General features: G+C 41.6%; 1 protein-coding gene across 1 annotated transcript; it reads left to right on the top strand.

The window, feature by feature from the left end:
• The first annotated feature begins 42 nt into the window (after positions 1-42).
• antxr1b (ANTXR cell adhesion molecule 1b) lies at positions 43-24092 on the top strand. Its single transcript, XM_013137083.4, has 18 exons — positions 43-476; positions 3852-3923; positions 4081-4152; positions 4374-4455; positions 4630-4660; positions 4886-4965; positions 5420-5488; positions 5601-5681; positions 5880-5940; positions 6395-6493; positions 8259-8328; positions 8528-8606; positions 8813-8908; positions 9059-9100; positions 17022-17117; positions 17227-17394; positions 22043-22123; positions 23371-24092. Exons 1-18 carry the CDS (start codon positions 322-324, stop codon positions 23782-23784), a joined length of 1848 nt encoding a protein of 615 aa, XP_012992537.2. The 5' UTR covers positions 43-321; the 3' UTR covers positions 23785-24092.
• Positions 24093-27676: the final 3584 nt, after the last annotated feature.

Here is a 27676-nt window from a genome sequence, read left to right as displayed (position 1 = left end):
TCTCTCTCTCTCTCTTTGTGTGTGTGTAGAGAGGGAGAATGTCTTCCCTGGAACAGATATTCCTGATTTAGGCCAAGCAGCTCCACTCCCCCTCTTCCAACACAGGACTTCTCCTTATGAGATGGGACTCTGAACCAGACAGAGAATATTTCATGCCTGGAATCTTAACTGTGCTGTCCCATGGCTGTGTGGATCTGCAGGTCCTGACGTGCTGGGAAACAGAGGAACTACCCCGGAACAATCAGAGAAGAATTTGGACTTTGGTCTTTCTGAAGGTGTTCGTTTTTTGCTTTTGAAGCTTTTTTTTCTGAAGCTGGAATAATGTCTCTGTGCCACTGCAGGCTGGCCTTGCTTGCAGCAGAGATCTGTACCATGATGGTCATTCTGGTGTCTGGCACTGCAGGGCAGAGCCCCGACGGGAGGGAGGCGGGGTCCTCCTGTTACGGGGGCTTTGACCTTTACTTCGTTTTGGACAAGTGAGTGATTCTCTGTCTTCATGTACGCTCCCAGTCTCGTAATACTTTTGAGGTTCTGAGTGTGCTTTATATGGAAGTTGTGTTCCAGTCGTGAAGAGGCTTAGATGTTTCAGCACGGCCATTGCCATTGAAGGGATCCTACATTTCAATCTAGTCAAGTGGATGGGACTTATGCTTTCCTCCTTCCTGGTGACCCGGTTGGCGGGGAGGAACGTTCGGCTTCAGTGGAGTAATGTCAAACAGGGTCATCAGGAAGGAGGAAGTTGGAAGTTCCACCCACTTCACTGTATTATAACAGTGGAATCCTACAATGTTGAGATGCATACTCTCACAGCTTCCATAATGGGAAATATGCACAGTAGATCTTTGTTCTAGTTCAATCAACCCAGCAAACAGTACTTTTCCCTGGACGTCCCCAGTTGTCACAACATTCACTCTCCCCTGTAGGTTTTAAATATTTGACAATCTAAAAACAACAATTTTAGGACATTCAATTAATGTTTTGTCATGGTGCTATGGAGGATTTGTACCAGTGCAAGTAGATTGATGTGGAATGTGAACATATCTGGACATCCTGATAGTTGGTAATTGATAATCCTGGGAAATTTTTATAATGGCTTGACATGATCCTCAATTATGTCCTGGAAACTATTCCACGTCTCCTAGAGAATGTGTCTTTGGACCACTCCTGTGACGAATATTTGAACATTGTAAAACAACCTATGGAGGGCATTGAAAATGTAACTGAAAAGATCCTGATGACAAAAAAACGTCCCTCCAAATGTAACCTAATGGACGATGCAAAATGTCTTAATATAGGGAAGTCACCAATCACATATTATAATAACACACTGAGCAATTATATTTCACAAAATAGTCTGGAATTGATGGCTTCTGTGGCAGATGTACTAACCACAACCAGAGGCCGGACAGTGCAACTTCCAAACATGGTCTTTGTCTCCAGGGGCTGCCTGGAGTGTGTGTGGTGGAGGAGACCAGGTATTGGTATAACAGGCCAGTGTACATGTACTACCAGCCTCCACCAGCAGATGGATTCTAATCAGATCAGCTAACAAGCAGAGAAGGGATTGACTGTAGTTCCTCAGATTTCCGCACCTGGTTCCATTCACAAGGCTCCACTCATTTCTATTAGAAGATTGAGACAAAAACTGCCAACAAAACACACCTATAAATGTGTTGTGCCGTCAGTGGCCTTAGAGTATTTATTGGACTAATCATTGAGCATATTAAGGAACGCTGGGAGATGCTATCTGGCATGTAATTGTTGTGTGTTTCATAATGTAATGTACCCCTTCCCCTGGCTCAAAATGCACTAAAAATGAAGATTGCTTTCCCGGTTGTTGGCAGCTCCAGTGGAATGACGTGTTGGCAGCAAATTAGAATACACATGTGAGATGGCATCCAGTTTCTCCTGCTTCATTAGGTTCTCGTCTTCAGTCTTGTGAGCAATCCCCTACCGTGGATATAAGATGCTTAGTAGGTGTGATCTTTAAACAAAGCAGCTTTCCTGAACCTGTTGTTCAGTGAAGTTGTTGGGATGCATATGGTGGCACCTAGCGTAAAAGTAACCAAATGAAAAGTAAACGTAACACTGAAAAAAGAAATCTCATGTTTGTACAAAAACAGTAAGGAAAAGACAAAACAACATTTTCTAAGTATGTATATTGCTTAGTTGTATATTTTGCTTAGTTTAATGGCTCAGAGCAATGTCTTCACAGGCGTATTGTATATCACACAGACTTAATGCGCTTCGTAACGTCGTTTGGAGCTGTAACATCCTAGGCATCATTCATTGCAGAGAGAATTTATCCTTATCTTTCTCTGCAGAATACCTGTCAGGACTGTGACTCATATCACAGCACAACACTCATTCTGTAAAAACAAATGAGGGGAGTAAAGAGAGTCAGAGACTAAAAGATGGACAGTAGAGAATCAAAGTCAAAGAGAGAACAAAATACACATTTTCTTTGATCATTTCTTAATGAATGTAATATTAACTGATTTTCAATAGCCATATTGCTGTTGCACAAATCAGCCAATAACTTATGAGTGTAAATCAGCAAATCAGTCAATGACCAATGTATCCTATTACTCAGCTCTGAACCGCTCACAATCCAGTGATGCTGTCCAAGATTTGTGATGCACCAGCAGTGGAAACCCAAACTTGTAATGATCTGAGTAATATCAATTGTTAAGCCTGTCCAAACTACTCGCCATTTCATAAGGTCCCTGTTTATATGCCTAAAGTGTTACTGCATTTCTAGAGGAAAATTATTCTCTCTCTCACACACACAGAAATATCTTTTTTGAGCTTGTTTTTCACATAAGGGCTAAGGACTGTGTGCTGTGTCTGGTCAGTTTACTCTGATAGACTTTCATTGTGATTCTGAAGACATCTGATGAAATCAATAATAATGGAATGTATATGGCACAAGTTCAAAGTGGAACATCAAAGAGGATTAAGGGCCTTCCCACAATGTCTCTGGTTAGAATCTAAAACCAGAGGAAGTGTGCAGTACCAGATAACTGTCAGTTAAATGGTAAAAATACACAATATTGGCATACTCTGTTGTTTTATCTGTGAAGTGACACTGTTATTTTCTCTATCATCCAAGATGTTGTAAATACAACTTCCCATCTTTAAAAAAATAATATTTAGGAATATTTTTTCTTGCTAAATTGCCAACCCCTTATGACATTGAAACATTATATCAATAAAAAAAGACTTTACCAATCTCATTGCATAGCGACTCTTTGTGGTGGGTTATGAGTCTGCAAGCTGAATTGAGGTCGACAACATTACTGGCATTGCTTCTAACTTGCTGGTTCTGCTGACATGTTGGCTAAACAAGCATTATGGTATGAAACAGTAAGATTTAGATGGGCATGTTTTGGGGCAGCCCGACCCCGGTCTATTAGACATCACAAAATTGGGAGAAAAAAAGGCTTAACTAAAACACCGGAGCAGCAATTGGTTTGTTGAAGGTTGGTGTCAAAGAATAACAATAGGAATTCAGCCACAACAACACAGTATTTTCCTTTGTTATGAGATTGTTTACTTTCCTTTTTCGATCGTCTTATATTGGGACAATATGGGAAACAGCAAGATCTCTGAATATTTCCAGACCAGTGTAATTGTTTAGAATAATTATATAGTAAAACAATTGTTATCGGTGCCACTAAGTTTATCTCACAAGATAGTATCATATTGTAATTATCTCAAATAGAGCTTAAAGAGCTACTTGGAATTGTTATTTCTAATTGAGCCCAACCCTGGTGGATTAGTGAGTCATGACATCTCTGAGGAGGTTTTAACCATTCCACATTAAATAAATCATCCAATCTTTCTTTCAGGTCAGGGAGTGTACAGCACCACTGGAATGAGATATATTACTTTGTTGACCACCTGGCTCATAAATTCATAAGGTACAGTATCGTGTTTACTGGATGGCATTACATATCCCAGAGAGCTCATAGAAATCTACACTGGCCTAGTCCATCAAGGACGAAAAAGCATTTGAACAAGATGTCAAAACAAAGAGATTTTGCCTGTCGACTGAAAAATAACCCTCCCAATTTCCAGTCCTCAGCTTCGGATGTCCTTCATTGTATTTTCAACAGAGGGACGGATCCTGATGAAACTAACAGAAGACAGGCAAGACCAGCTGTGCCTATTCTCTTACTCACAATAAATAAAGACAGGACATACACAACGCAAGACTTTTAATGACCGGCTCATGACCTCATCGGGCCAATTATTTTGTGCACATCATTTTCTCACTCTGTGTATATAATAAAGAGTTAGCGGCCACGCGCTTACGTGGTGGGTACTAACGGCCTGTATTGTGTGCTCTTGCGGGGGATGCATCTGAGCAGGGAGCAGATTCGCGCGGGCCTGGAAGAGCTCCGCATGGTGCACCCCGGGGGAGACACTTTCATGCACAAAGGATTCCAACGGGTGAGTCGTGGTTAGGGGACCACCAACTGAGGGTAACCGAGCAACAGCTTGACGAATCTGACGGAAATATAAGCACGTGTTTTAATTAGTTGAAACTATCCATGATTAAAATGCAAAGGAAAATGCTGTCTTGTATGGATCGATAAAGTATTCTTCTAAAATCTGCTTCTCCAGGCCAGTGAACAAATCTATTATGCTGGTGACAGTGAGTAGATATCTTGTTATTTTCCATTAAAATAAATTAGTTGGATAGAACTCCAGATTTTATTAAGCACCCAGTCATGAGGCACAAATGAAAAGCTACTAGTGAAATTAAAAACAAATGATTCCTACTGAAGTCTACCAAGAATTATAATATTTCCCTTCAGTGACAGCTAGACAGTACATTCTGTGTCTTTTGTTTATTAACTAATCGGTCCTGGTCCAACAGGTTTCCGTACGGCCAGTGTCATCATTGCCTTGACAGATGGTGAGCTGAGGGAGAATCAGTTTGATCTGGCAGAGAGAGAGGTGAGAATTATTTTTCCAATTATAGACCTGCAGTAATGGATGACTGATGACCAATTGGCAACGTTTATCTGTAATTCACAGTGCATAGAGTGCAAATCTCTTCACATCAATAATGTAACAGACACACACATCTCTACAAATCATAATGGCTTATTGGGTTGTCCAATCCAACAGTACAGTAGGATGTGGCAAGTCCTACCTCAATCCACTTCCTGAATGCTGTGCCAAGCAGAGGTAGGGTTAAATTCGGCCATGGATCGAACCAACAACCCTCCAATCTCAGGGTGGATATTAACTAACAAGCAACAGAATAAGTTCCACAAACTGAGAAGACAAAAAAAAAAAAAAATGTATACTCCTTTTAACAATGTTTGTGTCTGAGAGCACAAATGAAGTTCTCTCTATATTGCACTATGAAATAGCTTTAATGTCTGAATGCTTCTTTAAAAACCAGGCCAGCCGTTCTCGTCAGCTGGGTGCCTCGGTCTACTGTGTGGGAGTAAAAGACTTCAATGAAACTCAGGTGAGCCACAGTCTGGTGTTTTTGTTGAGAACTGAGGAGACGTGGGTTTAGAAGTTGTCTAGTTTTGACATTAGTTTTAATACACTGTTAAATGATACATCTTACATTCCAGCTTTGGACCATAGCAGACAGTAAGGACCACGTGTTCCCTGTGAATGACGGCTTTGAGGCGCTTCAAGGAGTCATCGATTCGGTAAGGAGAGCCATGTCACAGGAGTTAGAGAAACAATGCCAACAATTGTTTGCTATTGCAAGGTAGGCGTTTGACATGGTTGGAAGACTACCATAGTAATAAATGTGTTCAACAGATGAATGCTAGGTAACACAGCCTTGTTGGTGCTGTAACACCTCCTTCTCCTCCTCCTTTCTGTGTTTTTCTCCCTCTGTGAAGATCCTGAAGAGATCATGCATTGAGATCCTGGCAGCAGAGCCCTCAAGTATATGTGCAGGAGGTGAGGGGTCAATGAGCTTTCTAAATGCTGCTGGAAAGTGGGAATGGGTTGTTATTGTGGGCTCTGACTGCATGACAAAATGCTTCATGTCACATATGCTGCTACATAGTGAATCCGGGTAAATAAAGCAAAGCACAAGGTTTAGATAGATATGGTTAAAACAGCATCCACGTTGTCTTAGGCAAGTGTGCATTTGACCTGAATATTTGCCAATTACAAACAATCACAAATCGTTATGGATTATTGGGGAGCTTTTATCCTTGTGAAATCGAGCCTTAAGTGAAACTAATGTAATATTTTTGTTGGGAACGTTTTATTTTGATGCCCTCTGAACTCTTGGCCACAGTAGAATCATGAGAAAATTTTTATTTGAGTGGAATCATGATAAAGTGCGACGACTCTTTACCAACGATTAGATGTATTTGATGATCTGATCTCTTTCATCTTGCACCAGAGTCCTTCCAGGTAGTAGTGAAAGGAAACGGTTTCTCCCATGCCCGCGAGGTGGGGAAGGTCCTCTGTAGCTTCCGCATCAACGACACTGTCACTTTGAGTAAGTCAACCTTATGGTACCTGCAACGTACAGCCCATGAACTCTAATTAATCCCATCAGACCCCTGTTTACTGGAATCATACAAAGAGATTTGGCTCAGCTACAGTATGTCACAGTGAATTGACTGGTACAAACTGTCCTCTTGCTATAAGAATGGCAAAGGAGAAGGATTTTAAACATCTTGTAGGAAAGACCCTGAAGTAATCCACATTCAATCAATCACTGCACCAGTAGGGTTCTCATTTACACTTCTGACAATTCGTTTTTTTGTTCTTCATCTTGTCATGTCACTGGGCTGATACAGAGCAGCACTATCTCTCAAGGTGCCCAAGGGAAAATCAGGCCACAAAATGACTCACTTGAAATTGTAGCACCAAGCTTTTGAAGATCCTCAATGTCAGCAAATTACACCAAGGAACACAATCTGCTGAAGTGCACAAACAGATCTAGATTGGAGTGATGTGGTTTGTTTGCTTATCCAAAACTAACATGCACATAATAAGTTGTTGACTGGGTACTGATAGGGTCAATGCAGTAGGCAAACTCTTTCTGGGAAGCCAGGTATGCAGGATATAAGACAAGGTGTGTTGAATTTAATCTAAAAATCTGTACAAGACGACTTAGATAATCATTTCGGTGATTCAATAAATTCAACACACCTCGTCTTCAAGGTTAGTTAAGTAACAATCCTGCAGCTCTCCAGGAAGTGAGTTGCCAACTTGTGGTTGATTTAGGAAAGCAGTTATGAGCTCTACCTTGGATAAGGCCAGTGGTTCCCAACAGTCTACTTGAGAAAACCACTGGTACAATGCTCATGACGGGGTACTTCAGGGGTACTCAATACAAGGCAAAATGAAGCTGATGGCACCGAAACAGTAAGAAAGGTGGGAAACAATGGATGCACCTCATTGAAACATGCAATAATATATTCTGATAATAAACCATAAACTGTTTAGGGAGAAGTTTGATTCTTACACTTATATCAGATTTTTTGGCATTTCTCCTTGAGGTAGTAGGGGGAATGGGGCAGTTTGTCTTGGCCACCTGCAGGAAGGGGTTAGCATGCCCACTGCTCTTAGATTCTAATGATTTCTAGTCTATCCCAACTCTAAACACACACACACACACACACACACATACAAAAAAAAAAAAATCCTTTGCTTCGCTTCGGCTGGTTTAATACTTAAGGTTTCACAGACGTATGGAGATGTATGCAGTGCCGGCCCTAGAGTTTTGGGGGCTGAAAGCAAAATATAATTTTGGGTGCCCCCTCTCCCCTAACGGTTTGGACCTAGCAGTCATGGACCCTAAGCAACCGCCTATGTAGCTTGTGCCTATGGCCGACCCTGGATGTATGTGAAACTCCTGTGCCGTGTGCACACTTCATGTTGTCTCAGCCAGAAAAAATAAACCACATTCACTCTGAAGGATTTCAGTTTCTTCATTTTCCACAAGTTAAGAAGGTCCAGAAAGACAATAACAAAGCATGGAATTTTCACAATTTATCTCAGTACATTTCAGTTTAGGTGAATTCTATTGATGAATTACAACTCTTTAGAAATTATGCTAATGTAATTATGTAATAATGTAATCCATTGTAAGCCATCTTCTGTACTATATTTTGTTTGCTTAATTTTCTTCCTAATTCTATGATCCTCTGGGGTTCTATCTACTGTATTCAGTATGGTATTCCGTATTGGATATATTCTCATACAGTACGTTATTGTTGAGCACCCATAAAGCATTCTCTTTAATAACTCCATAGTGAAAAGGCCATTGGTGGTGAGAGACACCTATCTCCTTTGCCCAGCTCCCGTACTGGAGGAGGAGGGGACGTAAGTCACAGTTTACTCTAACATCCCTGCTGCTATAAATACACTATCTGTTCTCCAACCTCAAAATAAATTGTGTTGCTCTCAAGTACATATTGTCACAGCTGCCTTTGCATGCGTCTTGTAAAATACAGAGATGTGTTGATTAGAAAAGAACAAAGACAGTACAGGGCCTCACTCGTCATACCTTCACCTCCCTCAGGGCAGCAACCCTCCACGTCAGTATGAACAATGGCCTGAGTTTCATCTCCAGCTCGGTCACAATCACCACAGTCAGCTGTGTGAGTACCAACCCTTCTATCGACTCTACACGGCCACATCTGTCAACCAGCGGCTAAGTGCAATATTGTGAATCTAATTGCATGGCTGGTTTTATAAAGGTACTTTTCCCTATCCATTCCAAGGAGATCAAAGAAGCTGTGTTTAAGTGAAGCTTTTAGTGTGAGTACACCTGGTCCTTATCTAATTTCCTCCCTGCCTCCTCCAGTCTGATGGGAGGTTGTTGGCCATTGCTCTGCTGATCCTGTTCCTCCTGCTGATTGTGGCCCTGTTGTGGTGGTTCTGGCCTCTCTGCTGCACAGTGGTAATCTCTCTTGTTGTCACCTGCTCACCTACAAAACCGCTTCCTGCACCCCATCAGAGACACTGTCTTATTTTAAGAAGTCAACTCCTTAACCCCTGTGCAATAGCAATCTGGTTTTGTTCAGTATGTGATTAATTTTCATCTTTGCAGATCATTCATGAGCCTCCACCTCCTGTGATGGAGGAAAGCTCAGTGAGTAAAGTTTACATTTCTTATTATAATCTACTTTGTCTCTAAGCCTGCACTTCCTGCGGAGTTGAAACGTCACTAGCATACCCTATAATCAGCCTCTAATTGTCTCTTTATCTCACTTTCCAGCTGTATGATCTGATAACAGCCAGCAGTCTATGCCTGAAAGAGCTTGTATCTAATGGAAGCATTAAAATAATTTCTGTGAACTATTGGCTTAGAGCAGTTTTTTTCAGAAGCAGATGTTCATCAGAGGCCATTGATCACAGGGATGCCGACAGGTATGACAGGGCCCGGGACAGAATTTAATGTTTAGGAGCCAAACCATGGGCCAAAAAATTTATAAATAGTAATTATATTACTGTCCAAAAAACAGGTCAGAAATGTTTTATTGTTTAATGTTTTAATTAATAACTAGGTCACATTCAAATCTCTTTGTTTTTGACACAGGTAATTTATTATGGCATATCTTTTCAATTTCAATTCATAACCTACTCACTTACAACATGCACATATTTAGACGTTCTCTTTTAGATTTGTCCTTCCATTTCTGTGCTCCTAGTTTTGGTTACATGGTGGCAAAGTTTTAGCCAGATAGTTACAGTACTGTAGTTTGAAAAATGTATTTGTTAAATTTAAAAAAATGTAAGCTGCAGTATGATTCTTTTAGTAAAATAAAAATTACAGCATTTTGCAATAAATGCCAGAAAGCGGTTCCGCATCAATGCCCAATAGAGAATCACATTCTGAATAAAAATATTAAACATGGAATTACCTGTTCCAAAAAAGCGCTAACTCAGAGTTCGACGACGTTCTTCTTAGCTTGGCTAACGTTAGCTTAGGGTTCCCGCTAGCTAGCTACAGAGAGTTAGTCTTAGTCTTCTTTCGCTTTGCCGTTTTGGTAGTGTATGCTGTAGTAGACAAGGGAGGAAGTGACTGTCGTCCTGGTCTCTAGCTGCATTTATAGTTTCTTATATGCCTTACGGCATACTTGTGCTATATACAGTGGATATAAAAAGTCTACACACCCCAGTTAAAATGACAGTTTTTTGTGATGTAAAAGAATGATACAAAGACAAATAATTTGACCTATAATGTGAATAATTCAATTGAAAAACAAACTAAAATCTTTGAGGGGGAAAAATGAAAACCTTACAATAACCTGGTTGCATAAGTGTGCACACCCTCTTATAACTGGGAATGTGGCTGTGTTAAGAATTAACCAATCACTTTCAAATTCATGTTAAATAGAAGTCATTACACACCTGCCATCATTTAAAGTGACTTTAAAGTTCAGCTGTTCTAGTAGGACATCTAAGAGCAAAAGCCATGTTCTGCAGAGAGCTTCCAAAGCATCAGAGGGATCACATTGTTGAAAGATATCAGTCAGAAGAAGGGTACAAAATAATTTCCAAAGCATTAGATATACCATGGAACACAGTGAAGACAATCATCATCAAGTGGAGAAAATATGGCACCAAGAACTGGACGTCCCTCCAAAATTTATGAAAAGACTAGAAGAAAACTGGTCAAGGAGGCTTCCAAGAGGTCTACAGCAACATTAAAGGAACTGCAGGAATTTCTGGCAAGTACTGGCTGTGTGCTACATGTGACAACAATCTACTGTATTCTTCATATGAATGGGCTATATGGTAGGGTGGCAAGACTGAAGCCTTTTCTCCATCCATCCATCCATCTTCTTCCGCTTATCCGGGGCCGGGTCGCGGGGGCAGCAGTCTAAGCAGGGATGCCCAGACTTCCCTCTCCCCAGACACTTCCTCTAGCTCTTCCGGGGGGACACCGAGGCGTTCCCAGGCCAGCCGGGAGACATAGTCCCTCCAGCGTGTCCTAGGTCTTCCCCGGGGTCTCCTCCCGGTGGGACGGGACCGGAACACCTTCCCAGGAAGGCGTTCCGGAGGCATCCGAAAAAGATGCCCAAGCCACCTCAGCTGACCCCTCTCGATGTGGAGGAGCAGTGGCTCTACTGTGAGCTCCTCCCGGGTGACCGAGCTTCTCACCCTATCTCTAAGGGATCGCCCAGCCACCCTGCGGAGAAAACTCATTTCGGCCGCCTGTATCCGGGATCTTGTCCTTTCGGTCATGACCCAAAGCTCATGACCATAGGTGAGAGTAGGAACGTAGATTGACTGGTAAATCGAGAGCTTCGCCTTGCGGCTCAGCTCTTTCTTCACCACGACAGACCGATACATCGACTGCATTACTGCAGAAGCTGCACCGATCCGTCTGTCAATCTCCCGTTCCATCCTTCCCTCACTCGTGAACAAGACCCCTAGATACTTAAACTCCTCCACTTGAGGCAGGCACTCTCCACCAACCTGAAGTGGGCAAGCCACCCTTTTCCGACTGAGGACCATGGCCTCGGATTTGGAGGTACTGATTTTCATCCCCACCGCTTCACACTCGGCTGCAAACCGTCCCAGTGCATGCTGAAGGTCCTGGTTAGAAGGGGCCAACACGACAACATCATCTGCAAAGAGCAGAGACGAAATCGTGTGGTCCCCAAACCTGACACCCTCCGGCCCCTGGCTGCGCCTAGAAATTCTGTCCATAAAAATTACAAACAGAACCGGTGACAAAGGGCAGCCCTGCCGGAGTCCAACATGCACTGGGAACAAGTCTGACTTACTGCCGGCAATGCGGACCAAGCTCCTGCTTCAGTTGTATAGGGACCTGACAGCCCTTAGCAAAGGACCCAGGACCCCATATTCCCCAAGCACCCTCCACAAGATGCCGCGAGGTACACAGTCGAATGCCTTCTCCAAATCCACAAAACACATGTGGATTGGTTGGGCAAACTCCCATGAACCCTCCAACACCCCGTAGAGGGTATAGAGCTGGTCCAGTGTTCCACGGCCCGGACGAAAACCACACTGTTCCTCCTGAATCCGAGGTTCTACTATCGGCCGTATTCTCCTCTCCAGAACCCTGGCATAGACTTTCCCGGGCAGGCTGAGAAGTGTGATCCCCCTATAGTTGGAACACACCCTCCGGTCCCCCTTCTTAAAAAGAGGGACCACCACCCCGGTCTGCCATCCCAGAGGCACTGTCCCCGACCGCCACGCGATGTTGCACAGGCGTGTCAACCAAGACAGCCCCACAACATCCAGAGACTTGAGGTACTCAGGGCGGATCTCATCCACCCCCGGTGCCTTGCCACCGAGGAGTTTCTTGACCACCTCAGTGACTTCAGCCCGGGTGATGGACGAGTCCACCTCTGAGCCCTCATCCTCTGCTTCCTCAATGGAAGAAGTGACAGCGGGATTGAGGAGATCCTCGAAGTACTCCTTCCACCGCCCAACGACATCCTCAGTTGAGGTCAACAGCTGCCCACCTCTACTGTAAACAGTGTTGGTAGGGCACTGTTTCCCTCTCCTGAGGCGCCGGATGGTTTGCCAGAATCTCTTCGAGGCCAGCCGATAGTCCTTCTCCATGGCCTCACCGAACTCCTCCCAGGCCCGAGTTTTTGCCTCCACAACCACCCGGGCTGCAGCCCGCTTGGCCTGTCGGTACCCGTCAGCTGCCTCAGGAGTCCCACAAGCCAACCAGGCCTGATAGGACTCCTTCTTCAGCTTGACGGCATCCCTTACTTCCGGTGTCCACCACCGGGTTCTGGGATTGCCGCCTCGACAGGCACCGGAGACCTTACGGCCACAGCTCCGAGCGGCCGCTTCGACAATGGCGGTGGAGAACATGGTCCACTCGGACTCAATATCTCCAACCTCCCTCGGGATCCAGTCGAAGCTCTGCCGGAGGTGGGAGTTAAAGATCTCTCTGACAGGAGACTCGGCCAGACGTTCCCAGCAGACCCTTACAGTACGCTTGGGCCTGCCGAGTCTGTCCAGCTTCCTCCCCCGCCATCGGATCCAACTCACCACCAGGTGGTGATCAGTTGACAGCTCCCCCCCTCTCTTCACCCGAGTGTCCAAGACATACGGCCGCAGGTCAGATGAGACGACAACAAAGTCAATCATCGACCTGCGGCCTAGGGTGTCCTGGTGCCACGTGCACTGATGGACACCCTTATGCTTGAACATGGTGTTCGTTATGGACAAACTGTGACTAGCACAGAAGTCCAATAACTGAACACCACTCGGGTTCAGATCAGGGGGGCCGTTCCTCCCAATCACGCCCCTCCAGGTGTCACTGTCGTTGCCCACGTGGGCGTTGAAGTCCCCCAGTAGAACAATAGAGTCCCCAGTCGGAGCACTTCACAGCACCCCTCCCAGAGACTCCAAGAAGGTCGGGTACTCTGCACTGCCGTTCGGCCCGTAGGCACAAACAACAGTGAGAGACCTATCCCCGACCCGTAGGCGCAGGGAAACGACTAATAATTATAATTAAGCCAAAGAAATGGGGCCCCCCCAGGCCTGGGCCCGGGACAATGTTCACGGTTGTCCACCCCACCCGTCGGCGTCATTGATTGATCACAACAACATGACTTGGTTCATGAAATATAGATATTTGTAGGGCAAATGCAGGGCATTCAGAAACCGTGGGACCATAGGGTGTCACACCTTATTCCTACCTCAGAGAACTAGAGTTATAGAGATAAAGTTCCAGCTTAGTTGGTCAATCCATGTGATGCACTATGGGGACAATTACAGCCACAGAACCTACTGAAAGAAACGGCCTTGCGCAAAGGCATACAGTCCTATTCAAATGACCTATTCACTCCTTCCCCTGCAACACTATGAGGTGGCTGGGACCCATAACATCAAGGCCTCAGAAATGTGCAGGTTGATGCCCAGCTTGCTACAGCCAACCCTTTAAACACTGTCGTCAAATGAAGCTGCACACAGCACTTTCAGAACCAGAACTTTCGGTCAAGTCCTATAAAGAAGATACTACCAGCTTTTTCTAACAGTAAGTCTGATTAATCCATGGACCATGTTTTCTTTGGCCAGTGGGTAGCCAGAAGAATCAATAATAGATGCCCTGAGAGTCTGATGTCACAGGTGAGCAGATTTGTTCATACCCAATAGTGCATTTGGATCATTCATCAAGGACACCTCAGACAATGCTTTTTTTTTTTATCACAATGCACAAAGACCAATTGATGGCCTCCCAAGAGCAGTCCAACTCCCTAGAAAGCAGATTCACACCTACACTGGGTTGCAACCGAAGAGATAATTTGCCGTTGTGACTGAAATTGCTAACTTCTTTATATTATCATGGACTAAGACAAGCTTGTACCCATAAGTGTGTCATACTGATAGACTAACTGAGAAGGAACAAGCTGCATCACAAACACAGAACCTTACTCTTAGCAAAATGTCTTATTTGGGCCTTCTGTTAAAAGAAACCAAAATGTCAAAATAATTAAGTAGTTGATTTTGGCCTTTAAGAGATGGAAGTAATAGCGTTAATTATTGAAAGGGTTACTGGCAAGGCAAGGCAAGTTTATACACAGGGCAATTTAACGTGCTTGACTTTAGAAAAAATGATAGAGAATAATAATAAAGATTATTAAAAGATTCATAAAAGACAGACGAGAACAAAGAACTTTAGCCTAGATTTAAAATTGACCAGACCCAGATGACCTGAGGCATCTAGCGGGATCATACTAAGTGATATAATTTGGCCCTGAAGCACTTAGTGAGGTACAGATGAGTAGTTAAGAGATAACAGGGAGCAAGTGCAGAGACCTAAGAATTGATGTTATGTGTTCAGCTTTGTTCGTTTTTCATAGAACTCGAGAAGTAGCATTCTGAATGAGCTACAATTTTCTGAGCTCATTACAGTAGTCCAACCTACTGGAGATATAAGCGTGGATACGTTTTTCTAGATCTTGTTTGAACATGAATCTTCTAATTCAAAATGAGTCTATTAAGGTGATCATAGACTCATTTTGTTATTAATTATAGGTGGCATAATTACCCCTAGATTTTTATTTTGGCTTTTAGTCTTGTCTTTGCACTAAAGACAGTTATTTCAATTTAATCTTTATTTACAGGTGCGTCTCAAAAATGTAGAATATCATGGAAAAGTTTTATGTTGTTCTTGGAAAGATATATGCCCATTTTTTATTTCAATCAATCACATTTATTTATAAAGCCATTTTTACAACAGCAGTTGTCAAAAAGTGCTTTTACAAAACACCCGGCCTTAAAAGAAATGTATGCCAGCAACACATTTTAAAACATTTCGGACAGTGTCATGTTTATTACTGTGTTGCATCTCTTAATAACTCTGTAATTCTTTGGAAACTGAGGAGATCAACTGCTGTAGTTTTCAAAGTGAAATGTCTTCCCATTCTTGCTTGATATAGGATTTCAGTTGTTCAAAAGTTAAGGGTCTCCTTTGTTGTATTTTCCATTTCATAATGCTCCGAATGTTTTCTATGGGTGACAGGTCTGGACTGCAGGCACACCAGTTTAGCACCTGGACCCTTTTGCTATGGAGCCATGCTGCTGTAATACATGCAGAATGTGGTTTGTCATTGTTTTGCACAAATAAGCAAGGCCTTCCCTGAAAATTATATTGATTAGATGGAGGCATATGTTGCTCCAGAACCTGTATATATTGTTCAGCATTAACGGTGCTTTCACAGATGTGAAACTCACCCATACCACTAATGCACACCCATACCATCACGGATGTTGGCTTTTGAACTGCGCACAGATAACAAGCCGGATGGTCTCTTTTTTTCCCCGGAGGCCCATGATTCCCAAAAATAATATCACATTTTGGTTTGTCAGACCACAGGACAGTTTTCCGTTTCACCTCAGTCCGTCTTAAATGAGCTTGAGCCCAGAAAATGTAGATGCGCTTCTGGATCTTGTATATATCTGGTTTCTTCTTTGCATGGTAGAGTTTTTACTTGCATTTGTGGATACAGTGACAAACTTTATTCACAGACAATGATTTTCAGAAGAGTTCCTGAGCCCATGCAATGATTTCTACTACAGAATGATTTCTACTACTTTTTGGCCTTGTCCCTTGTATTCCGAGATTTCTCCAGATTCTCTGAATCTTTTAATGATATTATGTCCCATAGATTGAGATCCCCAAACTCTTTGCAAATTTTCTATTGAGAAACGTTATTCTGAAATGTTTGCACTATTTGCCCATGCAGTCTTTCACAGAGTGGGGAACCCCTCCCCCATCTTTACTTCTGAAAGACTCATCCTTTCTGGGATACCCAATCATGTTACTGAACTGTTGCCAATTAACATTTCCAGTCTTTTGTTGCCTTTGTCCCAACTTTTTTTAAATCGTGTTCCGGCATCAAATTCATAGAAGGGCATATTTTTCAAGAAACAATGAAACATTTCTGTTTCAACATTTGATATGTTTTCTATGTACTATTTTCCTTTGAATATTTTACACTTTTTGGAAACATAGTTTTACTTTTTGCAAAATATCTGATTGGAACATTGATGAAGGACAAATCCAATTGTTCTATCAATCAAGGACTTAGTGGAATGAAACAAAACGTTATTACATTCATTATTCATATCTTGCTTGCCCTTCCAAACACACAGTGATGTAATACCGTGAGCTTTTAGGTGGGCAAAAAATAAACATTGTTCTTCCTGGCCAATTATATGTGAAAAAAATCTCACTGTCATGATACACAGCATCTAAGGTCCGCCAGGGTGAAGTACCCCTTTAACATTGGTGTACCACCGAAAGACGTTAGTTTAGCCACAAGTGTACTTACCGTGGTCAGGCTCTCAGACATGCTTGGAGCTTCAAACAGGGACACTGTGCTAAATCATTCTTTGTCAGACTCAACCAGAAAATCACATTCATCATACCTGACCCCTGCAGAGCTCGTTTGGAACATTACCACTGGTTTCGTAACTGGTTGAAGAAAAAGAAAAGGCATTTGAGATAAAAAAAACTAAAACAAAAAAAACGTGGGGATCCATCTGAAGTTACTCTTTTTTTCTCTGGTCAGGACGAGGACGAGGACGGGTATCCCAAGAAGAGATGGCCCACAGTGGATGCCTCGTATTACGGTGGCCGAGGTGTTGGCGGCATCAAGCGAATGGAGGTGAGAACGCAGCACCCACCGTGGTTCTCAGACTACCATCCAACTACACCTCACCCTTAGTGATCACAGTCCTGTTCCCCACGACACATCTCTGCATGTCCCTGTACAGGTCCGGTGGGGTGACAGAGGTTCCACTGAGGAGGGGGCCAAACTGGAGAAAGCTAAGAATGCCCGAGTCACATTGCCAGAGCAGGAATTTGACATGCCACCAACACGCACTCTCAACAATGGAATGCACAAACCTATCAGCCCCCAGACGTGGTACTCTCCAATAAAGGTACTGTACAGGCCTCTGCGGAAGAATGACATAGTTATGCCATTAAAAGAAAATAAATTCACTATATTTTCTCTGTATTTTTCTATTGAAATCAAAGTACTATAGTATACAGTCTATGGAGAACACCCCCAATTATAATAAGTCGATTTTTTTAAATTGAGCAGAGCAGAAAACTAACAAACAATGTAATGTAATTACTTTACTAGGAAATTTGACTGAGAGCACATTGTCATTTAATGCAATAGCCTGGCAAAAAATGGTTTACTGACCCTTTCTTCCAGCCCTGGGATTCAATCTACTGTAGCAATCTTTTGGCTAAGGATCAGATGCTTTATACTCATGCCACCTCAAAATATTTGCAATTTAATTTGAATTATTGGAATTTAAATACAATTAAAATTAAAGGATGTAGAATTAAATTTAAAACATTTTAAAAGCAGTACAAGTCAAAATGGCGCTATCTTGACATTTTGACTTGTAAAATGGTCTTTGTATATAGTAGAATGAAATGTGTTATAATGGTTGTTTTGGCAGAATCTCAGCAACAAGTACAATGAAGTACAAATTATTCTTTCTGACATTATAATTCTTATGAGTTATAATGTTAAATAATGCAAATAAAACAAATTTTCTTCATTTTGTTCTTCATAAAAAAAATGTACTACAATATTCTAAGGTAGACATCACACTGGGGAACCCTGAGGTCATGAGAACCAGTGTAACAGAGTTGGGGGACATTCATATAAAATTACCAGAAAAGGAACCAGGCAAGCCTACTTCAGCCAGCCCCCAATTAAAAATTATAAATGTTGTTCACTCACTGGATTTGAACCTGGGTCTCCGACGTGAAAGGCTCTGCCTTTAATCACAACGCCACAAAGCTATGTTTTTTGGATGTCGGTATAGCATTTCAACATTTCGTCACGCATTAACATCACTCCAAGTTTGAATATTTCGCTACACAACATTAAGCATTGTTTTAAACTAACGTTTCTTATTAAGTTTACCTCAACTAGAAATTGCATCTATGGACTTTATGGCTTTTGCCACTTGCCGTTTTAACAGCTTATTAGCCACTAATAGGCTTACTAGTATTTACTAACTTACTACTTGTAAAAATCATAAGAATTGAGCAATTGCTAGTGAGACTGAAGATTACACTGCCAAAGCGATTTCATTTCATGGCACAAACACATTTGTTTTTCTTTCATTCGTGAATGACACTGATACAATAACTATCAATTTTGGTGACGATAACTGACTTTTTCATCAAATGAAAAGACGAAAGAATCGTGGAAACCCTACTCTTTTACTGCCCAAGGGGTTTTGATAAAGCCTATATTACCCCAAAAAGCATGCACGGATACGTACCTCGATAGTTACAATATTGTATAACTGTAAACAGTTTTATTTTAAGCTTACTATAACATAGCTACTGAAGATTGTAGCCTACATCCTGAACAAATCCTAGTGCATTATTTGTTTGGACTGTGATGAGTTTTGAACACGGGACCTATCGTTTGCAGGGCCACTTCTATAACCACTACACTATTTAACCAGGGCTGGGTTGTTGGTCGCTCACTTGCTTGCTCACTCACTCAGAGACATTCGCTGTTCTTGGCCGGCTCCGCTTACGCAGTCCGGCAAAAAGTGTAATATTTTAAAACATTAATACAGTGGGGAGAACAAGTATTTGATACACTGCCGATTTTGCAGGTTTTCCTATTTACAAAGCATGTAAATGTCTGTCATTTTTATCATTTTATCATTTTTATCATAAGTACACTTCAACTGTGAGAGACGGAATTTAAAACAAAAATCCAGAATATCACATTGTATGATTTTTAAATAATTAATTAGCATTTTATTGCATGACATAAGTATTTGAACACCTACCAACCAGTAAGTATTCCGGCTCTCACAGACCTGTTCGTTTTTCTTTAAGAAGCCCTCCTGTTCTCCACTCATTACCTGTATTAACTGTACCTGTTTGAACTCGTTATCTGTATAAAAGAAACCTGTCCACACACTCAATCAAACAGACTCCAACCTCTCCACAATGGCCAAGACCAGAGAGCTGTGTAAGGACATCAGGGATAAAATAGACCTGTAGACCTGCACAAGGCTGGGATGGGCTACAGGACAATAGGCAAGCAGCTTGGTAAAAAGGCAACAACTGTTGGCGCAATTATTAGCAAATGGAAGAAGTTCAAGATGACGGTCAATCTACCTCGGTCTGGGGCTCCATGCAAGATCTCACCTCGTGGGGCATCAATGATCATGAGGAAGGTGAGGGATCAGCCCAGAACTACACGGCAGTACCTGGTCAATGGAAAATCTTTGGAGGGAGCTGAAAGTCTGTATTGCCCAGCGACAGCCCCGAATCCTGAAGGATCTGGAGAAGGTCTGTATGGAGGAGTGGGCCAAAATCCCTGCTGCAGCGTTTGCAAACCTGGTCAAGAACTACAGGAAACATATGATCTCTGTAATTGCAAACAAAGGTTTCTGTACCAAATATTAAGTTCTGCTTTTCTGATGTATCAAATACTTATGTCATGAAATAAAATGCAAATTAATTACTTTAAAATCATACAATGTCATTTTCTGGATTTTTGTTTTAGATTCTGTCTCTCACAGTTGAAGTGTACCTATGATAAAAATTACAGACCTCTACATGCTTTGTAAGTGGGAAAACCTGCATGAACGGCAGTGTATCAAATACTTGTTCTCCCCACTGTACATAAAATTACATAAAAACATGAATATTCATTGTTTAATATTTTTATCTATTTACCACATGCTTTATATGACCACAGGCATAAATATGATCACCCAAAAATCACTACCAGTTACCAAGAAAAGAGAACATGGAAATGTCATCTCTTTGTGGCCTTGTGGTGGAGCAGTGGAAGGTGGGGGTGGGAATCTCATCTTTCAGTTGGTATAGGAAGAAGGTTTCAAGCTTGTACTGTACTGCTTCAATTGACAGAAACATGCTGCTGGCGTGTCAGTTGACTGTTGAGGACCAGGTTCACTCTATATTTGAGGTGGAATATCTCCAGCAGTGATTCACATAGGAAGATATTCCATATGCCTAACCCTAGCATACACGTTTCTGCTACAATTAATAGCAGGTGTTACCAGCTCAAATTTCTTTGGAAGAAAGTAATTGGTATTACAATATAATTCACCAATCAATTCATAATTTACTCTGGCCTAGCTACTCATCAAAACTCAGTAGATGCGTCAATGTTTCCAGAAAGTTAGTTTAAAAACTTTGCAGTCAGCTGGATGAGCAGTAATGTGAACCAGACATGAACTGAGACGACCTCTGGAAGATGAAATCTGCACAGCAGAGGGGTGTTGGTGACGGTCCCAAAGCAAATTGCATCTATTATTATTACATAATATGTACAGTATTAGACACAGTTTGCACTTGATAACCCCTCTACTGAACAGGGTAGTGGTCAATTCAGAATTATATTTCAAACTTTAAACTATTAAGTTCAATAAAATTTAATTTTAATCAATTTGTTTGAGATGTGACACATGCAAGTCTTGTTCATGTGACAAATCTTTCATGAAAAATATATTCCCCTGGGAGAGCATTGGCCTAGTGGTCATCCTTTGTCCATCCTTGTAATTGAGACCTTACCTGTCTCCAAATGTCTTCTCTTAATCTGTCTCCCTCTATAATTTGGTCATTAAAAACATTGAAAACAAAAAAATGCAGTAAGGACATGAAAGATAATACAAATAAAAAATAGTATTTTACGTTTTGTTTGTTTTGCATAAATAAATGGCATTTCATCAGTATGTTTTACTTGAAAATGTATACGTTTCCTTATTCTTACTAGTAGGTGAACACACCTTAACTCAAACAACCTTTTACGGTCTCATGTAATGTTATGCCGTTACAATGGTTATCTAATCTAGTTAATCTATCTAATGCATTATGAGAAATGTGCATATATTTAAAAACATTAAAGGGATTATGAATTATTATAAACAATTCATATTATATTAGAGTAAATAACAATGCTACAGTATATTGATCTAAGCAATTTTAGAGTAATGAATTCAACACAAACTCCATTCTACTTGCTAAATTTAAAGTAAATTCAAATTATGCTACTTGTGGGTGGAGCTGGTTAAAAATATAATTCATAAATCAATTCATAAATTCATTCAGAATTGACCCTTGCTACCATTTATGATCAAAACAACAGTCAATAATCAAAACAAGTTAGTTGGAGCATGGCTGCAGTGTCAATGTTTCCAGAAGGTTCGTTTCATAACGTTGCAGTCAGCTGAATGAGTGGTAATGTGAACCAGACATGAACTGAGTTGACCTCGGGAAAATGAAATCTGCACAGCAGAGAGAAGCTGGTGCCGGTCCCAACAAAATACATTCCTTCCCATTTATCGGTACCTACCTGACTATTCTTCTACAGAGACACACAGCTTTCCATGGACAAAGTGTCATCCAGCCACCAAACCATACAGAGACAGAAAGACAAAGAAACAAATAATGTTGGACAAATCAACATCCCTGCATGCTGACAGGCAAACAGGCAGGCAATATTTTTGTCATCATATTGTCATATATAATGTAACATTGTTCTTTATTGTTCCTGCTTTTGTTCAGGGCAAGCTGGATGCTCTTTGGGTGTTTTTAAGAAAAGGATATGATCGGGTGTCTGTGATGAGACCCTATCCTGGAGACAAGGTAAAGCACAAAAACAAATAGCATAGAATAACCGCCAATATAAAAATGTACTGTCACTGCACTGTATGGACTGTCACAGAATACATTTTAACTGCTTAACAAGAGCACCCGAGTGTGATTCAAGCTCTGCTAAGGTAAAGGGCAGATAGCTTACAGGAGCCTCTCTTTAAGAGCCCTTCCAGGGGTTAATAAGGTCCACTGGCCCAGCACTTGGTTATTATATACTGTTACGCAAGAAAAGCAGAAAGAATGCAGTGAGAGTTAACAGTGAAGGAGGCTGAAACCACACTACGTAATGCCTAGGCCCTCTTTGCTGCAAATTCTCAAGAGAAATCTAAAATCCCTGGAAAAGCAACGGAAAGATGAAGGTCTGAAGCCAAGACCACAGCCTGAGGAGCAAAGCAGACAGAATGGAAAATGAAGAGGGGAAGGCTTCATCCTACCATCTTTTTTTCTCTTCTCTTTTTGCACTACTTTTCTTCCAAAAGTTTTTTCAAAACTATTTTTTTTACTGTTTTTCCATCAAAGAAAAATAGTGTTTTTTTCATTACCTCTTTAAACAGTCCTTACAGAATGTTGGAAATTCTAAAAACCAATTAAATTCTGAGATTAATTAAAACCGCTTTTGATTGCCCTCAATGCCAATTTCCTCATTAAATCCTTAGCTCAGCCTAATACTTTTAAACCCCTTCCAGCCAGGCAGTAAATAAAAGACTTCAGCACTTCAGAGTTTCAGCAGTTAACTTCTGTACAGTCAGGACCGGGTGAGGAAGGCACAATGTATCCTGGATTTTAAAGACTAAAGAAGCTAACATTCTGATATTGCTCCAAACTGAAGGAATGAGTTTAAATGTGCTGGAGCCATTAAGGGCAGATGGCTTCCCACATCCCCACCTTCCCGTAACTCTAGTCGGGCTGGGTTGACCGGGTTTTATACAGTATGGTCACAGATACAGCAGTGAATATCAGGACGGCGCAAACCAAAAGGGATTGCTACTTCTGTAAATACCATTGTTTTGACCAACTTGACTTGACTTTTATAAATAACCAGAAGTCAGCACTCTAGATTATTCAGAAAGGAAAACAATGAAGAGAATTTGATTTTCCGTTCTGGTCATATTCGAATGGATTTCATTAAATACTTCAGAGGTAGTTCATAAATGCCAGTGCATCACCAAATCACTGCTGACTGCATATGATTGCTCTCCTCTCCTCCTTGTTGATTCTCTCTCTCTCTTGACTTACAGGGGAGATGCATAAGTTTCAACCGGGTGAAATCCTACCCAGCTCCTCGTTATCCAATCTACAACCAGCCCTCCACGCCCATCTACAGTCTTCCTCATGCCTACAGCCACCCCTCCTCACGGGGCACCCTCTCCCACATGCCACCCACCCCCACCTCCACACTTCCACCCCTGCCGTCCACGCCCCCTCCGTCCTGCACCACTCCTCCCCCATACACCCCTCCTCCAAACCGGGCCTTGCCCCCGTCTTCTCCAACTTCATCCTCCCCTGTGGCCCCGCCCACCCCTCCACCCTTTTGTCCAGCCGCACCCCCCTCCCCAACTGGCTCTCTCCCGCCATCCCCTCAGGCTCCACCCTTGTGCAGAGCTCCTCCGCCTTCACGCCCTCCCCCACGCCCATCTGACCAATGCCAGTGAGGATGAGAAGGAGAAAAGGGTCAAAACATCTGTCAAGGAAATGAAAATGACCCCAGTACTGTTTCTTTCCTCCACCTACCCACAATACCATCAACAGACAGACAAGCCAGAGAAAAAGCCCTGGTCTAGCCCTCTGGAACACTATCTACTTCACCCAAAGGATCAGAGAGAAGCTAAGCAATTGATCTGTCAAAGATTATATTTGTCATCTGCTCTATTTAAAAGGAATCAGGAAGATTGACATAAATAGTTTTTTATTCTAAGATTTTCAGAAAAACGAGCTCCAGGTAGTACAAGGCTGTGGCCAATCAGAGGCATTGAGAACAGGAATTGATCAGTGGACGTGTGTTATTCTGGATTGTGGTAATTGGTAACTGTGCATGTCGGCATCTTTAAAGTTAAAGTCGTCTCTTCTTTTTGCTGGTGAAAACAAATGGGCATTTTCTACACAGACAGTTCAGTGTAGTTGCGTTGTGTCTTTGAGTATTGCTCACATGACTACCGTGCAAAGGATTTACTGCTTTGCTTTATTAGTAGATGTGGAAAATAAAGCCTTTTTTGACAGAAGGGATAAACATACACTTTAAATAATCTGAAAGGTACAGAAAATCCTACAGACTGACAAATTGAAATATACATACACTACCATTCAAAAGTTTGGGATAAATTAGAAAATGTCCTTGCTTTTGAAAGAAAAGCATTTTTTTGTTTGTTTTTAATCTTGTAGCTATTGTAGCTGGAAACAGATGATTTTCAATGGAATATCTACTTGGGGGTAGAAGCCCAATATCAGCAACAATCGCTTGAGTTCCAATGGAACATTGTGTTTGCTAATCCAGGTTTATCATTTAAAAAGGCTAATTGATCATTAGAAAACCCTATTGCAATTATGTTAGCATCACTGACAACTGTTGTGCTAATTAAAGAATAAAACCAGAATAAAACTGGCCTTCTTTAGAGTACAGTGGGGAGAACAAGAATTTGATATACTGCGGATTTTGCAGGTTTTCCCACTTACAAAGCATGTAGAGGTCTGTCATTTTTATCATAGGTACACTTCAACTGTGAGAGACGGAATAAAAAAATCAAGAATATCACATTGTATGATTTTTAAATAATTAATCTGTATTTTATTGCGTGACATAAGTATTTTATCACCTACCAACCAGTAAGAACTCCGGCTCTCACAGACCTGTTAGTTTTTTTTCTTTAAGAAGCCCTTCTGTTCTCCACTCATTACCTGTATTAACTGCACCTGTTTGAACTCATTACCTGTATAAAAGACACCTGTCCACACACTCAATCAAACAGACTCCAACCTCTCCACAATGGCCAAGACCAGAGAGCTGTGTAAGGACATCAGGGATAAAATTGTGGGCGTGCACAAGGATGGGATGGGCTACAGGACAATAGGCAAGCAGCTTGGTGAGAAGGCAACAACTGTTGGCGCAATTATTAGAAAATGGAAGAAGTTCAAGATGACGGTCAATCTCACTCGGTCTGGGGCTCCATGCAAGATCTCACCTCGTGGGGCATCAATGATCATGAGGAAGGTGAGGGATCAGCCCAGAACTACACGGCAGGACCTGGTCAATGACCTAAAAAGAGCTGGGACCACCGTCTCAAAGAAAACCATTAGTAACACTACATCGTCATGGATTAAAATCCTGCAGCGCACGCAAGATCCCCCTGCTCAGGTCAGCACATGTCCAGGCCCGTCTGATGTTTGCCAATGACCATCTGGATGATCCAGAGGAGGAATTGGAGAAGGTCATGTGGTCTTATGAGACAAAAATGTATCTTTTTGTTCTAAACTCCACTCGCTGTGTTTGGAGGAAGAAGGATGAGTACAACCCCAAGCACACCATCCTAACCGTGAAGCATGGAGGTGGAAACATAATTCTTTGGGGATGCTTTTCTGCAAAGGGGACAGGACGACTGCACCGTATTGAGGGGAGATCTTGGCCAACAACCTCCTTCCCTCAGTAAGAGCATTGAAGATGGGTCATGGCTGGGTCTTCCAGCATGACAACAACCTGAAACACACTGCCAGGGCAACTAAGGAGTGGCTCCATAAGAAGCATCTCATGGTCCTGGAGTGGCCTAGCCAGTCTCCAGACCTGAACCCAAGAGAAAATCTTTGGAGGGAGCTGAAAGTCTGTATTACCTAGCGACAGCCCCGAAACCTGAAGGATCTGGAGAAGGTCTGTATGGAGGAGTGGGCCAAAATCCCTGCTGCAGTGTGTGCAAACCTGGTCAATAACTACAGGAAACGTATGATCTCTGTAATTGCAAACAAAGGTTTCTGTACAATATATTAAGTTATGCTTTTCTGATGTATCAAATACTTGTCATGCAATAAAATGCTAATTATTTACTTAAAAATCATATAATGTGATTTTCTGGATTTTTGTTTTAGATTCCGTCACTCACAGTTGAAGAGTACCTATGATATAAATTACAGACTTCTACATGCTTTGTAAGTGGAAAAAACTGCAAAGTCGGCAGTGTGTCAAATACATGTTCTCCCCACTGTAGTTCAGTATCTTCAGCATCAGCATTTGTGGGTTCGATTACAGGCTCAAAATATCCAGAAACAATCAGTCTATTCTTGTTCTGAGAAATGAACAATATTCCAAGAAATTGACAAGAAACTGAAGATCTTGTACAACCAGGCCCAGTGCAAGAACTAAGTGACTGAGGGGGCAGAAAATAATGGCGAGTGGGCTAATCTTTTTTTAGGCAATTTTTCTATAAAATGTAATCAGAAAATGCAACTGAGGGGGCTAAGGCCCCTCTTGCCCCCTCGTGGCGTTAGCCCTGTGTACAACGATGTGTTCCATCTCCTTCACAGAACAGCACAAACTGTCTCTAAAACATTAACAGTGTCTACTCTGTATTTCTGATAAATCTTATGTTATTTTAATGGACAAAAAATGCTTTCTAAGTGACCCCAAACTTTTGAACAGCAGTGTATAAAAAGCAGTAAATATTCTTATTGAGAGGAAAGAGAAAAATCTGGGAAATGAATAAATGACATGCTGTGCTCATTTACACAGGGATCATGTAAATAGTTTCTAAAGCCAAATGAATGAAAAGCCTGTTATGTGGACTGTTAAATGCGCAATGTCATTTCAACAGCTGGATCCTGCTACTTGAGCTGATGGATATTTTAAAGCTCTACTATGCTAAAAGAAAATATAGTAACAATTTCTAATATTAGGGTACATAGTACTGTAAGCTAATATGACACTATTATATGTTACCAATTACATTGACCATTGGAAATCAACAAATCAGACAGATTGTCAACAATTGGCAAAACATGTACACACAAGCACATTTTAGAGTGACCTGGCGGTTTTGACGATGTCACCATTGTGGTGTCACTGTTCCTACAAAGGAATGAGGATCTGTAATGTGTGTATTGATTGTGCTTTTAGAGTCTTTAACATATGTATAGAATGCACAGAATGCATCCAAAACCAACAAAGTCCTTTTTTCGGACAAATAAAGAAAAATATTTAAAAAAATATTTTAATTCATCATAGTTTTTGCTGAAAAACTATTCATAAAATCTCATCTCTATCTGCTTATCCGGTATCGGGTCGCGGGGGCAGCAGCTCCACGACTCATAAAATACAACACAAATTACATAATCGGAGGTCCAAGCTGTCAAATATTGTATAAAAGCAGAGTACGCAGATAAGCCTGGGGATTCCCAAATTACATTGACAAGTAAAGGTGCAGTAGGCTATTAATTGTGCATACCTTGAAGAGTGCTTAACTTCAAATAAAATGTATTTCAATTGACGTGGCTTGAAATAATGCATTAAGATTAAACACAATTTGTGGTGAGACTGGGGGTGCAATGTTTCAGTATTACGTGCTC

Source organism: Esox lucius, chromosome 14 (genome assembly GCF_011004845.1).
Source record: "Esox lucius isolate fEsoLuc1 chromosome 14, fEsoLuc1.pri, whole genome shotgun sequence".
Lineage (NCBI taxonomy): Eukaryota > Metazoa > Chordata > Actinopteri > Esociformes > Esocidae > Esox > Esox lucius.
The sequence above is the reverse complement of the archived record's forward strand: the minus strand, read 5'-3'. Positions and strand labels throughout refer to the sequence as shown.

What these genes read in the sequence shown, in the direction of transcription:
- antxr1b (XM_013137083.4), top strand. Translation starts at nt 322, where the DNA reads ATGTCTCTGTGCCACTGCAGGCTGGCCTTGCTTGCAGCAGAGATCTGT. An exon ending in AATCTATTATGCTGGTGACA is followed by an intron (nt 4,661 to 4,885) that starts GTGAGTAGATAT and finishes CTGGTCCAACAG; the next exon opens with GTTTCCGTACGGCCAGTGTC. An exon ending in AAGACTTCAATGAAACTCAG is followed by an intron (nt 5,489 to 5,600) that starts GTGAGCCACAGT and finishes CTTACATTCCAG; the next exon opens with CTTTGGACCATAGCAGACAG.